At 41.2% G+C, this 15,121-nt stretch overlaps 1 protein-coding gene across 1 annotated transcript in view; it reads right to left on the bottom strand.

Moving 5' to 3' along the window:
• The window catches only part of prkdc (protein kinase, DNA-activated, catalytic subunit), a 43,575-nt gene that overhangs the window by 16,246 nt on the left and 12,208 nt on the right, over nt 1-15,121 (bottom strand). Inside the window, exons 29-55 of the mRNA XM_083936604.1 lie at nt 14,519-14,621; nt 13,948-14,081; nt 13,329-13,559; nt 12,996-13,222; nt 12,698-12,906; nt 12,383-12,515; nt 11,958-12,116; nt 11,171-11,374; nt 10,883-11,071; nt 10,550-10,654; nt 10,250-10,417; nt 9,585-9,712; nt 9,224-9,431; nt 8,778-8,956; nt 8,520-8,688; nt 8,304-8,369; nt 8,155-8,218; nt 7,300-7,448; nt 6,941-7,081; nt 6,690-6,809; nt 6,439-6,582; nt 5,758-5,909; nt 5,382-5,513; nt 1,245-1,356; nt 869-993; nt 593-742; nt 210-383 (exon numbers count right to left, since the gene is read on the bottom strand). Coding sequence (XP_083792730.1) covers nt 210-383; nt 593-742; nt 869-993; nt 1,245-1,356; nt 5,382-5,513; nt 5,758-5,909; nt 6,439-6,582; nt 6,690-6,809; nt 6,941-7,081; nt 7,300-7,448; nt 8,155-8,218; nt 8,304-8,369; nt 8,520-8,688; nt 8,778-8,956; nt 9,224-9,431; nt 9,585-9,712; nt 10,250-10,417; nt 10,550-10,654; nt 10,883-11,071; nt 11,171-11,374; nt 11,958-12,116; nt 12,383-12,515; nt 12,698-12,906; nt 12,996-13,222; nt 13,329-13,559; nt 13,948-14,081; nt 14,519-14,621 — 4,075 coding nt within the window. The remainder of the gene's footprint in view (nt 1-209; nt 384-592; nt 743-868; nt 994-1,244; nt 1,357-5,381; nt 5,514-5,757; nt 5,910-6,438; nt 6,583-6,689; nt 6,810-6,940; nt 7,082-7,299; nt 7,449-8,154; nt 8,219-8,303; nt 8,370-8,519; nt 8,689-8,777; nt 8,957-9,223; nt 9,432-9,584; nt 9,713-10,249; nt 10,418-10,549; nt 10,655-10,882; nt 11,072-11,170; nt 11,375-11,957; nt 12,117-12,382; nt 12,516-12,697; nt 12,907-12,995; nt 13,223-13,328; nt 13,560-13,947; nt 14,082-14,518; nt 14,622-15,121) is intronic.

Raw genomic sequence — 15,121 nt, 5'->3', positions numbered from 1 at the left:
CTAGGACTGTCGGAAATCTAAAAACGTGATAATAATTTCTGTGTTTACCGTTTCTGGCTATGCTAAATGGTGAAATGTTGGCATTATTTAAAAGAAAACTTGACTTTAAAGCCTGCCAGGAGGTTGTACAGGGTCAGATGATTATCGTCACGCAGAAATGTCAAATGATAATTTATTTTAAAAACAGAAGCCAAAAGGGCTCGAGGTACCTGTAGTTGTCCTGGATCCACATGAGAATGTCATACATCCTCTCTCTGCACACTGGTGAAGGATGGGAAACGAAAGCCGTCACAGCTCCCAGGAGCTCCTGAAGCTCAACTGGAGTCAGGTGGGCAATAATCTTGTGGATGATATCCAGACACACTCTCTGCCTTGCTTCGTCCCTGGGGGCACAGAGGAGTAATGTGCAGAAACATTGTTACAGCACAAAAAAAAAGTTCAGTGTGTTATTCATTTTCATTCACTGTTTGTTTAAAAGCATGCCACATTGGTGTAAAACAAACTACAGTGCAGTGTACAGGCTAGCAAGGTTCGTCAGTCCAGAAAGACAATAAACGTGCAGATCATGGAGGAGAGGCAGTTAGGATTTTACCTGTGGCCCATCATCTGAACGAAGCCCGTGGTCTTCAGATTCAGAAAGATGTCCGGGATGACATCAGCTCGGCTCAGCACGCACTCCAAACAATTAGTCTTTAAGACGCCGTGCAACTTCGGCAGGAGGGAGAACACGTAGTTGACAAACCTGAAAAGTTAAAAAAATAAAGCTGCAGTTATAATAAGACTCAGACAGGTTAGAAAATGAGGTCATCCAGTAAGATTCACCATGTTGATTGATGAAATGAAACATAAAGCAGAACTACAAACTCACCGATCCATAAATGGAGGAAAGTGCTTTGACACTTTGTTCAAGCAAATAATGAACTTGTCATCCATGTCTTTTCTCTTCAGATTGGTTATCTTACTTGCAGCCAGACTGAGAAGCTCTTGAGGATCCTGAGACAAGAATCAAAAATGAACACTAAGTAAATGTAATTATCTAAAAAATAAAATAAAAATGCAATTGCAGATTGTGAGGGTGGGTGTGGTTGACCATCAGCTGCAACGTTACATAGAGGGTTTAATTATCAACGCAACATCTACTGACTTGTTTAACGTATGAAAAATATATTCTTTTCCATGTGCGATCTTTCTATTGAACATAAATGAACTGTAACTGTAATAACAAACTTGGAAAGGTGTCGTACATTGTCCATTTCAGTCATATTCTTCAGGACGAGGCCGGTGATTTCAGCAGCAGCTGCGTAAACCTCTTTAAAGCGTGTGAAGGACACGTTGTTGGTGAGGGACTGGATATACCTGAGAAAAAAAAAACACACACATAAATGATTCCCTGTCATGTACTTTGCAAGATGGCAGTATGTGAGCTACATGTGGACACGTTTCAAAACTTTCACCTGAACTCGTAACTCCATTGGCAAATTAAATCATGGTTTCAAACACTGAAGCTCTCAGGTGACACATTGCACAGTATGTTGCCATTAAGCGACACTATCTTTCTACTGTAGCTGGAGAGTGGTTTGTGTGTTCGTGTTTTCAGGCAGGGCTGGACTGGCCTCTTGCAGACTGGGCTGATGGGTTTATTACCTTTTGGACCCATACAACCGTCTTAAATCTTTTTTTTTTGGCCCATATGACAGTTAGAGCAGTGCTTTTCTTTTTCTCAATTGACACTGGGCTGGGCCAATCACATCTTTCTGAGGATAATTGTTCAATATGTTAATTTCTGAGTGAAAAGAAACGATTTACATCACTTTGTTCAAATTGTGCGAATATCATTTACAACAGACAAAAAAATGTCACTAACACCTGTGGATAGAGTCTCAGGTTTGAGTTTAGCTCTGTGTTTAAACAATGTTGGTGGTTTTACAATATTTCAAATGATTTTCATAATGAAAACAGGCTATTACAACAAATTAGGTGTCAGGTGATCAGTACTTACTTTAACTGTGAATGTTTTGCTTTCTGTACACACAAACATTGGGAGGAAAACCTTGGGAAATGTGTTTCATAGTTTTCATAGCTTAACACAAACAATACAAATAAACAGATTGTTGTTATATTCATAATGCAGGGATTAATTTCAATTCAATTCAATTTAATTTTATTTATAGTGCCAAATCATAACAAAAGTTATCTCAGGACACTTTACAAACTAGGTAAAGACCCCACTCTATGACTTATTTATGATAACATCTGTCTGCACCAGTTGGGGAGGAAGAAAAGGAGAGAGAAAGAGAGAAAAGACGGACAGATGGACAGAGAGAGACAAAGACAGACACAAAGACAGAGACAGACACACTTCCAGTAACTGTAATAATAAATATAGTAATGTGAATATGACTTATATGACTATTAAATAACATGTCGGCTTAAAATAGTTTTTAAGGGGTGGGTCCAGATGGTCAAGGGGGATCAGGGAGAATAAGCAAGAGGACTGGGGAAATACAATTACTAAATCAAGTTAAGTAACAGTACCTCAGAATTGTAAATAAATTAATAAATAAATAAATTTAAAGAATAACAGTCACGGTGGAACCCTGGAACTGATGACTCAGACGGAATGGACCGCTCGGAATGTCACCATTATGTCATAATGTTCTGGAACTTTCGTGTTCTGAGTAAAAGGCTGATACACTCTGTTGAGTCTGTTCAAGGCACACTTTATTCAAACCTTTTGATAGAGACACACCACTGAGAGAGAGAGAGAGAGAGAGAACGTATTTTCAACTGAGACAAACCAGAGACAGAGCTGTTCATCAGTCACAGACCGCGTCTTCGCAAGACATTTGGAGAATCAACCAGCTTAAAATGGAGCACGCCAAACTCTGTTGGCAGCATAGCATCAGGCTGCAGCTCAGCAAACAACTGGAGGACACTAAGCTGGCTTGTCAGAATAGCCTTAAAGAAATGTTCCGTAACAAAGAGAACACACACAATGAACTCGAGAGCCTGAGGAGCGTCAGTGAACCGGAGACCATGAACACCACGAGGGTCGCCGCTGAGGTTCAAAACAATATGAAGAAGAAGACAAGGGTGCTTCAAAGACATTTCCAGGACCCTGAAGTTGAGTGTCTACTCAACAAGGAGGAGTTCTTTGCGGAGATCCAGGTTAAAGAGCAGTATGAAGCTCTCCAGCAAGAACTTAAACAGCTACAAGCTTCACATCAGATCAACCTGATCTGTGCTAGAGAAAAGAGCGACAATCTTCGGAAACAGCTGGAGGAGGAGATCCATTCCCAGGCTGAAAAGGCATCAGGTGATCTGATGGCCCTACATCAGCTGATGGCTGAGAAAGACACACTGGTTCAACAGATCCGGACCCTGAAGAAAAACACCTCTGTGACAGAGTTGCAAGACCTAAAACAAAAACAGGCGTCAAAGAACCAGAAGCTGGTCACTAAGCTCCAGACTGAGGAGCAGATCAGTCAGGGTCTCCGGACTGAACTCGCCAAGCTCAGACAAGAGCAGACCGACAAGACCAGGAAGCAAGAGGAAGTTAAAGAGGCTCTTGAAAAGCAGGTAGAGGAGCTGAGGGCTCAGCTGACAAGTGCTGAAAACCACAGCAGGTGTCAGGAGGAGAAGGAGAAGCAGCTTCTCACCCAACTAGAGGGACTCCGTTTGGATCACATGTTTATCCAGAAACAAGTGGAGGAAAATCAGCTCCTTCAAGAGACAAACGCCACCCTGCAGGATGAAGTGAGGGAGCTCAAAGTGGCTCACCTGAACAACCAAGAGAAGTCCTCAGCACAGATCCAAGTTGAAAAGGACAAAAATAAAGATCTTCAGCAAGAACTTGAGAAGCTGAAAGTTCAGGGTACTCTGGTTCAACAGATGGAAAAGGAGATCTGCACCCTGAAGAAAAACGCCTCTGTGACAGAGAAGTCGTTTTTCAAAGAATTGGAGGACCTAAAAGAAAAACAGGCCTTAACCAACTGTGAGCTGGTCACTAAGCTCCAGACTGAGGAGCAGATCAGTCAGGGTCTCCGGACTGAACTCGCCCAGCTCAAAGAGAAAAATGTCAAGGACGGGGAGCAGGAGGATACACTTGAAAGAGAGCTGCAGCTGTTTAATGTCGTCCAGAAAATTGCTGCAACTACCATGACCTTGCAGAAGGAGATGGAGCAGCTTACTGTTGAACACCACATCCTGCAGGACGAGGTGCGGGAGCTCAAAAAGGCTCGCCAAATCAAACAGACAAGGTTCCCAGCAGAGATCTTGGCTGAACAAGCTATGAATGACGCTCTTGAGGACGGAGCTCAAAATGATTTCGAGAACCTGGAGGGCCTAAACCAGCTGATGCTTGAGCAGGGCACTCTGATTCAACTGTTGAGAGTGGAGATTCCTAATCTGGATACACGATGCCCTGAGAAACAGAAGCTTTTTGAAAAGCAGGAGGACCAAAACGACAAACGAGCTGAACTTGGCGTACACAGAGAACAGTGTGAGCAGGATGCCCAGGATGATTTACCACATGGTGAGCTGCTGGAAGAGAGGAAACCCTCAGAGGAAAGACTTGAGGAGGACAAAAAGAACCCGTCGTCCTGGAAGAAACTCCCACATGGCTTTAGTCTGTGGAAGTCATAATGCATCTAACAAGCCTAGACTTCCGTTCAGCATTGATAAAAAGTCAATAAAGCATTAAAAAATAAATATTCTGCCTGTTTTCCTGTATTTTATTCATATACTTGGGTTGGAGACAAAACATTTAGCTAGTGCTGTGTCTGTGCTGGACTTGCTTTTAATGTATATTTTTAAATATTTGCTTTTTATTACAATCATCAGCCATCCAATGGTGCGAACAGGTGATGAAGGTAAAAGAGATTTGAATCATTCCTACTGCAGTTAGTTAGAAAGCCCTCTACAAATAATAAATAAAAAAAGGTCAAAAATGAAAAACAATGCTCAAAATATCAACTAACAATTTCCTCTATCTTTAAACAAAAAGGTTACAAGGTGATAAAAGGCTGTTTGTCAGTGGCTTCAAAAATAACCCAACCTAAAATGATCAAATGCTAAATAATCTGCCAGCTATTAAGGTGTGGTTGAGTTGACTGCATATATGTACATCTGAGTGGGCAAAACCTACCTTTACTTAATAGTTTATACAGTGACAAATATTAAAAGTAAGTATGTATAAGTGCATTTTCATATTTATTGGGAATTTTGTGACTTTCCCCTATTTTACCTTTGCATAAATTTCCAAAAAGCACACAAACAGTCAATATCAAATTATCTTAACTTGAACCTAAGGCCACTAAAACATCTCGAAAGCTTGTTCATTGTAATAAAAGCAATGTCTTTGAAACAATAGTATATTTTACCTGTCATATTCAATTCCACATGAGGCATCGTAAGCAGGGAGGTTGTTGGCCAGGATGATTCCCAGCAGCTGAAGCCCAACAGAGTTGTCTTTGCTGTTTGGGTCGATGCCACAAAACCGCTCGTATATCAGTCTACAAGGGCACAAAAAGAGATAAAGTCAGGGACCCCAACGACATCACTTTATTTATAAAATACAGAGGAAACATGCTAGTATACTACCAAAATACTATTTCTCCTCACTGTAGTGCTTTAAACCTTCAGGGAACATGCAGCGCGGTCTACAGAGTGTCTCTGTGCTGAACTGGCTGTTCCCACTGAGCTACAGGCTTGAGTCAAATGCATATCAACTGTGCAGTGAGAGTGTGCAAGTACTACCTGTACGGAACATGCAGACAGTCTTTCCAGCACTCGACCAGAGTGCGAATGATCTCCAGGTTGTGGCGGAAAACTGGCCTCTTGGAGTTGAAGCTGTGCTTCATCAAGAACTCTAACAGCCGGTTGGCGAGCACTTCATCTCTGGGGTTACCCTGTGACAAAATAATTCTGTCACTAATGATAACAGTTATTTTATATGATGATTAAACACAGCAACAGCTAAAAGAAAGTGTGTGGATATTCCCACTAAGGCTGTGTTTGGTTAAAAAAATTCTTAGTCAACAAACACAAACACAATTTTATCGACTATTCGATTTGTTGATTAAAACAACAGATTCGTAAAATTGAGTTTCTCCACAATCCTGCAAAAACACCACTTTAAATCTTGTGTTTACCACAGAGTATCATGACTTTAGTCATTCAGAAGAAAAAAAAATACTAATGACTAAAGAAATCTTATTCGACTAAGACCAAAACAACTGATTGCTCGACCAATCGACTAAGAGTGGACAGCCCTAATTTCCAAGATGTAAAAACACCAGTTTAAACACTTTTTTTCTGACCTGATATAATGACTTTGCAAAATCCATAAAACATATGTTAGAATGTGTCAAACCAAATTGCTGATATGAGATGAGATTTATATTTTCTGCCTTTAAAATGTAAATATTAATATGCAACCTTTGGGCTGGCCAGGCTTGTCCAAGAGAGCACTGTGACGACGACGTCCACCACCATATAATGGATCCCCTCTCCGCCGTTGTTTCCAGAAACAACGACCTGCAGGAGCGGCCCCAGCCAGTGCTTGGCATATGGTCGGAAAACCTGGAAGGATCAACAGCAAAGATTAAATCCACAAGCAAAAGCAGAACACGAGGCGACACATATGGGTAGATCCATTTATTTAAAAAAATTAAACCAAATGAAATCACCTCCTCTGTGTTGATGACAAGCTTTGAGATGAAGAGTCGAATATTCAGAGGGGTTGCAGGATTTGATAGTTTTGCATGTAGAAATTTCATCCACTGAGGAAGTTCACTAGGCATGTGTCCCTGTTTGAAAAATGAAAAGTGAAGAAAGGACTGTCAAGATATTTGTTGTGCGTTTGTCTCCGGCGTCACTTAAAATGGACAAAAAGAGCCAAAGTCAAAAACCTGCTTTACTCCTCTCCAATGCCACTGACCTGTTCCACTTTGGGGGTGATGTTGTTCCTTTGCATGTGTCCAATAAGAGCGGTCATGGTTGTCATGCATTCATGCTGATTTATCTCGTCCATTTCTAGATCCACCATTGCATCCTGGGAGGGATTTGTCTCCTCTGTCTCCTGGATGTAAAAAACATATCAAGAAACATCCTTTTCAAACTAATTTAAACTGCAAATCACGTGTCACAGGGCTGAACATACATACATTTAGATTACCACTGAGGATTTAACACCCGTGGCAGGGTGGACATGCCTCTGAAACAGTCCTTACATTATCAGATTAACACTGAAGCATGTTTCGAGCTCAGTGCAGTTTGCAGGGAAATGAAGAGACTCACTCTCTTTGCAACTGTGCGTCTGTGTCCTTCTGGGTTTTGGGAGCTGAAGGAAAAACTTTGGACTCCGGTGGAAAAATCAAACTGACTCATCTCCTCACTCAGGCTGCTGTCGGCCATGTAAGACTGGGAGGACAGATACACTGGCGCTTCTGTGGAAACCAAAGCATAAATCTCATGAAAAAACATGTTCATATTACTGGAGACACACTGACCTCTACGGCCACCAAAAGACCTATCGTTAGACCCATCACATCCCATATCGTGAAGTAGAGAGCAGCATTTTTTTTGACTAATAATTAAACCTTAGGCTACATCCACACTATTGCATCTTTGTGTAGAAACATGTCGTGTCCGCATTACACCAGCGTTTCCGAGTCCCTGAAACAGAGACGTTTGGAAATGCTGCTGACCGCGTTTTAGTTTGAAAACTCAGGGGTTGCATTTTCGTCTGTACGGGCAGAAATATGGAGACCTTTGGAAACGATGAAGCAGACAACCACGTCACTCAGTTTTATTAATTATGGAGGCTGACATATCTTTTGTGATTTCATCCTTTTTGTGCTCCTTTCCCTTTGCCATGGCTTCCTCCGGCAATGGAGTATGTCAAATATGTCTCCATATTTGCTTTGCAATGAGTCTGTATCTGTGTTTTACCCCCGTTCCTGCCTCATAGTGCCTGTGTGTGCCAGCTACTTATGTGTGGACAGAGATCATTTTAATTTTGAAACGCTGTTTTAGAATGAAAATCTGCACAATTTGAGTTGGAGACAGAGCATGCAGCAAAGTAAAACCATTAAGCTGCTCCGTAACAAAGATAGCCAGAAGTTTAAAAACATTGGTGGTAGAAGAAAATACCTCCATTCTCCTCGCTCACTTCTTTTCGAATCGTGACGTATTTCTTTTTTCTCTCAAGTGGCACCTACAGAGATGACAACATAAATGAATAAAACATGACTGCGACTCAAACTATAGTGTTTAACAAATAGGAATGTTAAAAAGCATACCTCAATTTCAATTGGAAACTTGTAGGTCCTTTCAACATCAATGATATTCTCCAGAATGAACTGATTCTGGACAAGGAAAGAAAACCATAGTTGGTGAAGCTTCAATCACTGAAAGAGAGCACCATTCTTCTTTTCCACTGTGTGAAGGGTGTTGTGTAATTAAAGATGACTTCACTGCAAAGTGAGTTGGAAGTAATTCAAGAAGCCAGTTGGTACCTTCTCTGGTTTCTCGCTGAAGAGGAAGCCATGGTAGAATTTGGGCTCATTGAAGCTGCAGCTGATGACGGCGACGGCACAGTTGTACGCAGCGCAGTGATAGTGTCTCCTGAGTTCAAGGAGCTGAGTTTCACCAGCCATGTTCTCAGTGAACGCTTCAAAGCACGACCTAATTGAAATAAATTCAACATTCGTCATTTACTCGTGGCAAACAAGGACATGTCACATAACTGGGGTGTCGGTGTTTGGGAGTCCTACTTGATCAAAGCCTTGGACAACTCATTCCCCTCTGTTTTGTCTGAACGACAGTAGGCTTGATTAATGCGGGATTCCTTTGAGTAAACCTCTTCTTTGGGAAGCCGAGAATACAGGAGCTCCATCAGCTTGTAGCAGCCGTTCTTCTTCATCAACTGGACCTCAAATTCAGATTCATTTGACTGAAATTGATAAATAAATTAGCCTTAAAGCAATTTCAAACATCTAATAACACAGCACAGTTGGGAGGACAAAAAAAAGCTTGGTTTAAACATTTGATTTAAAGACCACAATCATGAACAAATATTCTTGGGAACATTAAAAAAAGAAGCATTATCATACAAGTAAACAATAAAATCACAACAGCTACAAAGCTGCAACAGCTATTCGCGTGTTTATTGCACATCTTGGAAGATTCCCCTGAATGTAACAATGTTAAAGGAGCAAACCTTTATGAAGCGGCTGAGCAGCAAAACAATGATGTCATAGACATTTGCCACAAAGAAGTCATTCAGGGCCTTGGTGCTACAGTGCGAGGCGAGAGGCAACAGAACCCTCTCCATCGTGGCCTGCAGCATGGAGCTCATGGGCACATCCCCCTGCTGGATCACCTGGTACACTGTACACAGTAGCTGCAGCTGCCGCTCACTGCTTGACCTAGTCAGACGTGGACACAAAATAAGAGACTTCTGTATGATCTTATGAAATGTAACAGAATGACCCCGCGCTAAACACTGACACCTGAATTTAAGACATGTGTAACATTATTGTCTCCCATGAATGAAGAACAGTCGTGCAGGCTTTACTAACCGCTTAGCGATTCTCTGGAAACAGGTTTGGAAGGACTCCTCCATGATGTGTTTTCTATCTCGACACAAAATCCCTGCCATCAGTTTGAGCAGGAGTGGGCTCTGAGAAAGCTCTAGGGCATCCAGCAACTAAAAGACAGAGAGAACGGCCTAAACTGTGGTCAAAGTGTTACAGGGATGGTTAGTGGAAGTGTCAATGTGAATTCCTGGTTGTTATCAAATTTGTGTTTTTAATGATCTCGTAGTGAAGTTTTTTCCTGAGCCTTATAGTATTTATCCTGATAACACATACATCTCTTTTATGTAGATTCATCTATTTTTCTTTTCACTAAACCACCCATTCTTTTTATAACAACACTTTTACTGTAAAATATTAATGGGTAAACGAGATACGAGAAACGATAAAATTCAGTGATTTGAAGTTTCCATGCAATGCTTAAGTATCTAGTGGCTCTTATTCAATATAACACACAAATTCACTATTGAGCATCATCAAGGATATGTTCAACTCGCTAAGAAGACATATATATATTTCCTGATTAAGTAGGTGGTGCTATGACTAACTCAATATTGACACGTAGACGTCTTCAGACCAGGGACTATAAAATTAACTTTTCCCCCTAAATCTGTGTTATCCTCCTTAATCTCCTTAAACACTGACTATACCTTTCGGATACAGTCCATGTAGTTGTTGCGGTGAAGCGAGCCCTTAGCAAACTCATCTGACTGCATGGGGAAGTGGGACGCTACCAGGGCACCGAGCGCTCTCTGCAGCTCAGCCAGTGGCTCCTCTGGGAGGGTTGTGAAGAAGGGCAACACCAACAGGGCCTGACTCTGAAGAGTGGAGACAATCCAACAAAAGAAACAGACATAGCTTTGTTTACTTTATTAAGTAACTCATAAAATCTAACAGTGATATGAGAATTCATTACACTGACTGTGTAAAACATATAACTTTTCCATTACCTTGAGATTCAGTGGCAGATTCATGTCAACCAGCAGCATAGTGAAAGTGGAAAACACCGGTCTGAACGCTTCATGGTTGATATCGGAGCAGACAGAAGAGTCAATCTGATGACGGAGGAAAACATGTAATACATTAACATTAGAAATGGGTACGTTTGTTTTGTTACACATTCGTTTTTTCCAGGCCTGACCACATAAAGGATGATTAATCTTATTACTCAATGCTGTTGATGTATTCACTTACTCACAAACCTGGCAGTTACAGCCCTTAGTTAATGAGATGAAGCCTGTCTTTCTCGGGAACATGCAGTTCTAATATCAGCTTTGTAATACCTGTAAGAGCTTGGAGAGCAGCAGGAGAGTTGCAGTTTTGCTCTCTGGAGTTGATGAGGGTCCTTCCCACCACGACTGCAGACTATTCCATCCTCCTAGCACCTTTTCAACCAGCTGTTGTCCCTGAGTCTTCCTCACAGAGCGCTCTCTGAAGCTGTGGTCAAGCATACCGTTCAGCAACACACTCACCTGAGGAGAAATTCAAGCAAAAAAAAAAAAAAGCACTGGTACAAAACATTCTTCTCAAACTAATTCAAAACAGTGAAAAATGAGAGGAGAAAGAGCTACCATGCTGGGGTTTTGAGAGGACGCTTTCATGAGGCATGGTACGGTGGTGTCCAGACTTCTCAGCAGCTCAGTGTTGATGGTCGTCTGAAAGAGGCTGTAGAAGTACTCGCCGTGCGAGAAGCTCAGGAAGTTATGGCTGTGACTTCCAGATATTGGCACAGACAGCATGATGGTGTTCAACAACAGGTCCACCAGCTGCTCACTCTGCAGAGACACGGCATAATTTGTACACTTAGTTAACTCAAAGACAAGAAAAAAAAACGTATCTATTCATAGTCCAAGAGGGAAGTGATTTATGACTTAAGAACAGGTGAAGAAAATGTTTTTGGCAAGTAAAAACTTTAGCTTTTACTCATCTGGAGGAAACCATGAATGCTTTAGTCCTATTTAGAACATGGGGTAGTGGTGCACATTAGCCTCTTGTGGCTGAAATGAACATTACAATGAAAGTAAAAACAAATACGATCCTGATAAAAAAAATAAAGAAATCCTGGGAAATTTTACCCCATCTGTATCACAAAACATTAAGGAAGTTAGAAAGAGTATACTGGCATATTCTGTAATTTTTTTTAAAGATATATTAAAGCATATTTCATTGTTTTGCTTTGACTAAGTATGCATTAACATGGTGCCGAAAGTACGAATTTCATTATGTCAATACCGCCACTCTCCATTTTTGCTCAACATTAATTTAATCCTAACTCTGTTTCCTGTAGTCAGTTGACTGCATCTCCAATATATCACCGTAGTTTCAATGTCATCTGATCCAAAGAGAGGAAGCACTGACCTGCTGACTTAGAGAGAAGGCGAGCTGAAGCAGGCCGTCTGCTAGACTCTTGGTATTTACGTCCAGAGATGGAAGTGCCTTTCTGTCCTCACCGGGTGCTATTCCTTTATACACTGTCATTAACAGTCGGGATCCAATGGATTTGGCATAAGTGACATCCTTAAGCACGAAAAACACAAAAACACAACACTAAGATGTGTGGCTGCTGCTCTATTGGAGAATAAGCAATCAGCGCTGTAAGGAAAAATCCATTTAATCCAATATACCAAAGTCATCAGTGGGTAAAGTCAAATGTGTTTCTATAGGAGTGTTGAATGAGTATAAAAAAAATAATAATGGCATGGCACATCTGGACAACTGATGCTGCAAATATAAAGCTTGTTGTGGTCTCATGAGGACATTTGAATGTGTCCCGGGCCAAATACCTGGCTGTGCAGAATGGAGCTGAGGAAGTCGGCTTTGTGGATCTGTTTACAGGAAGACAGAACCATTTCTATCTGGTCATGGCTGCGCAAGGTGCTGGTATGGTAGAGGTCTACAGCACACAACTCTTCAACACTAGAGAGTTTGTTGAAGAAATAAAAAACAAAATAAAAAAAGGGTTACTTGAGTTGATAGTTGTGCTATCATCATAATTATGGTATTATCCATACATCCCAAAGTCTGGGTCTGACTTACCTTCCAGCTCCACAACAGCAAGACTGAGGTAAAATAAGAGTATTCAAAAACGATTAACAAACCTTTTATGGGAGATTTTTGTCCGCAAACTGCTTTCAAGACGAGCGCGGTAAGGTGAGGCCAGCAGGGCCTTTAGTAAAGGAACACACACTTGTGGTAGGTTCTTCATGACCTCCACATCTGCTATGTTGAAACCTACAGAGGATGGCTCACACACCACCAACGCAGTCAGCTTAAAAAAATCGGGGACAAAAATATCTTGTTCCAGAAGCTGCGAATAAAAGAAGGAAATAGTGAGCGAAAAATAATAATAAGAATCGTGGATTTCTTAATGTCCGAGTGTCTTAAATTCAGTGATACCTTCCAAAACTCCTCGTCTCCTTTGACAAGAATCATGGTGGCAAACTCCAGCAGGCGGACAATGATGGTGCACTTGCTAAAGTTGTACTGGTCCACTTCTCTGGGGCTGAAATGAGAGGTCTTCTTGCTGAGAGGGAAACAGCTCTCTGCTGCTGCCAGTTCATGAGTCGCCAGCTCAGTCAAAAAAAATCCGATACCTTGCAGAAAGCTTGATTTCTCTTCGGAGCCTTGACAATAAAGGAAGGATAAAAAAAACAACCCAAAAAGAACTGTATTTATTGTGATCCCTACAAAATAATACAAAAATAACAATAACACATACAATAGACTTACTGAGCATGTGATGAGGCTTGATTATGTGTAAGTGGATGAAAGTGTTGTAGCAGTCCAGGGCAGCCAGCAGCAGATCCATCCACTGCAGGGTGGCTCTGACACTGAAAGGACCCGTCAGGTCCCTGAGAGTGGGCTGAGAGAGGAGACCTCCACCCTCAAATCGTGAGATCAGGAAACCTACGCCGTGATCCTTCAGCACGCCGTCTACCCACTGAGGTGGAGACTTCTTTCCTAAGTTCAGTCACACACATCAGAGGATTTGTTCACATGTAAGTACATTTAAATATAAAGGTTAACATTCTTTTATTTTTATAAACTGTATCTGTTGTTTTCCATCAGGGGCACATTCAATCTGTTTCTGAAAACAGTTTCTGGGTTGACTAACATTTTTTCCCGGAACGGTGTTCAACGGGCTATCTCCCATCTGGTGGGTCTGTCAGAGGTGTTACCCAATCAGCAGGGACGCATACGTAAATGTGTCATATTACAAAAGCCAGCGTGCTTGCGTACACAACAGAGTGTAAATGCATCGTCGTTTCAGTTTAAATAAAAGTTTTGCCACGTTTTGTGGAGACTGAGTGCGACCCTGATCAACGCTGAACTTGGTAGGATCGCTCACCTGGGAGCAGAGGTATGAACTCGTAGAAGAGTTCCATGCATTTGTGGCGACACTCAGTCTGAGGTCGGCCACATTGTTCCAAAAGCCATAAAACCACATCAGAGAGACACAGCTTTGCATCAGGTGGAAAGCCCCTGGAAGGAGAGAGAGATGAAAAAAGAGAACGATGGGAAATTCAACATTTATTTACATATAAATTCTAATGTGTGCTCCTAATGACATCTGCTACAGCTTTCCCTCTGCACTGACAGTCCGCTCTGAGCTGGAGGTTTAAGGTTTCTTTGTGGGTGTTGTGTCAAAGTTGGTCCCCCATTGAATAGTGATTTACATATTAGACAGTTATCGGATTATGGATTAGTGTTGTACCACGCTTGCCGGGATACGTCAGAGAAATGCACAGACATCTTCAGGAGGTCAGTATCATCCACGTCATAAGAGAAAAACACATTGTTGAGTGGAGGGGGACTTTACACTTTTACACAGATTCACTAAGCTAATGTATGGAAATGTAAAAGCTTAATGGGATAACTTGCAAAAACCAAGCTGATACCCATGTACACAGAGTACCAACCTTGGTAAGCGTGTCTTAGCATTGGGCTGGTTGAGACTGGGGGCCTTATGAGTGATGATTCTTTTCAGATGATCGATTGCACTGCAACACTGCTGCAATGAACCTGAGGATGGAAGAAAGGAAAGAACAGCTTCAAACCTTTAATGTGCAATTGAATCTTGATTAACCCAACATAAGGGCATTAATAATGCATCACTGTTATAAATACCATTGAAAATACAACTACACTCAAATGGCTTATTGAAAAAAAAACAAAAAAAACGTAATAATTCATAAAAACGCAACGGCGAAATTTCACCTTCAAAGAAAAAACTGCTTTTGAAGCATAAATGATGTTGGTTTTAAGAAGAGAAGACACTGATAATGATATGGAAATCTTAATGTCCTGTCTAGGGCTGAACAATTCAAATGGTAAAATTTCAATTGTGTGTCAAAATATCATTTTAGATTAAAGACTGTTGTGCTGCAGAGATGTACAGGCCTACACATCAGACTTAAGAAAACACACTTGTTTGGTAAAGATCCTTGTAAAAAAAAAATCACAACATAAATTATCAATTTAATATGATTTTAAAATGAAAGTGAAAAGAAAATATGTAAAAA

The sequence above is a fragment of the Echiichthys vipera genome, assembly GCF_963691815.1.
Source record: "Echiichthys vipera genome assembly, chromosome: 21".
NCBI lineage: Eukaryota > Metazoa > Chordata > Actinopteri > Perciformes > Trachinidae > Echiichthys > Echiichthys vipera.
Note: the sequence above shows the minus strand (reverse complement) of the source record. Positions and strands in the feature narration are given on the sequence as shown.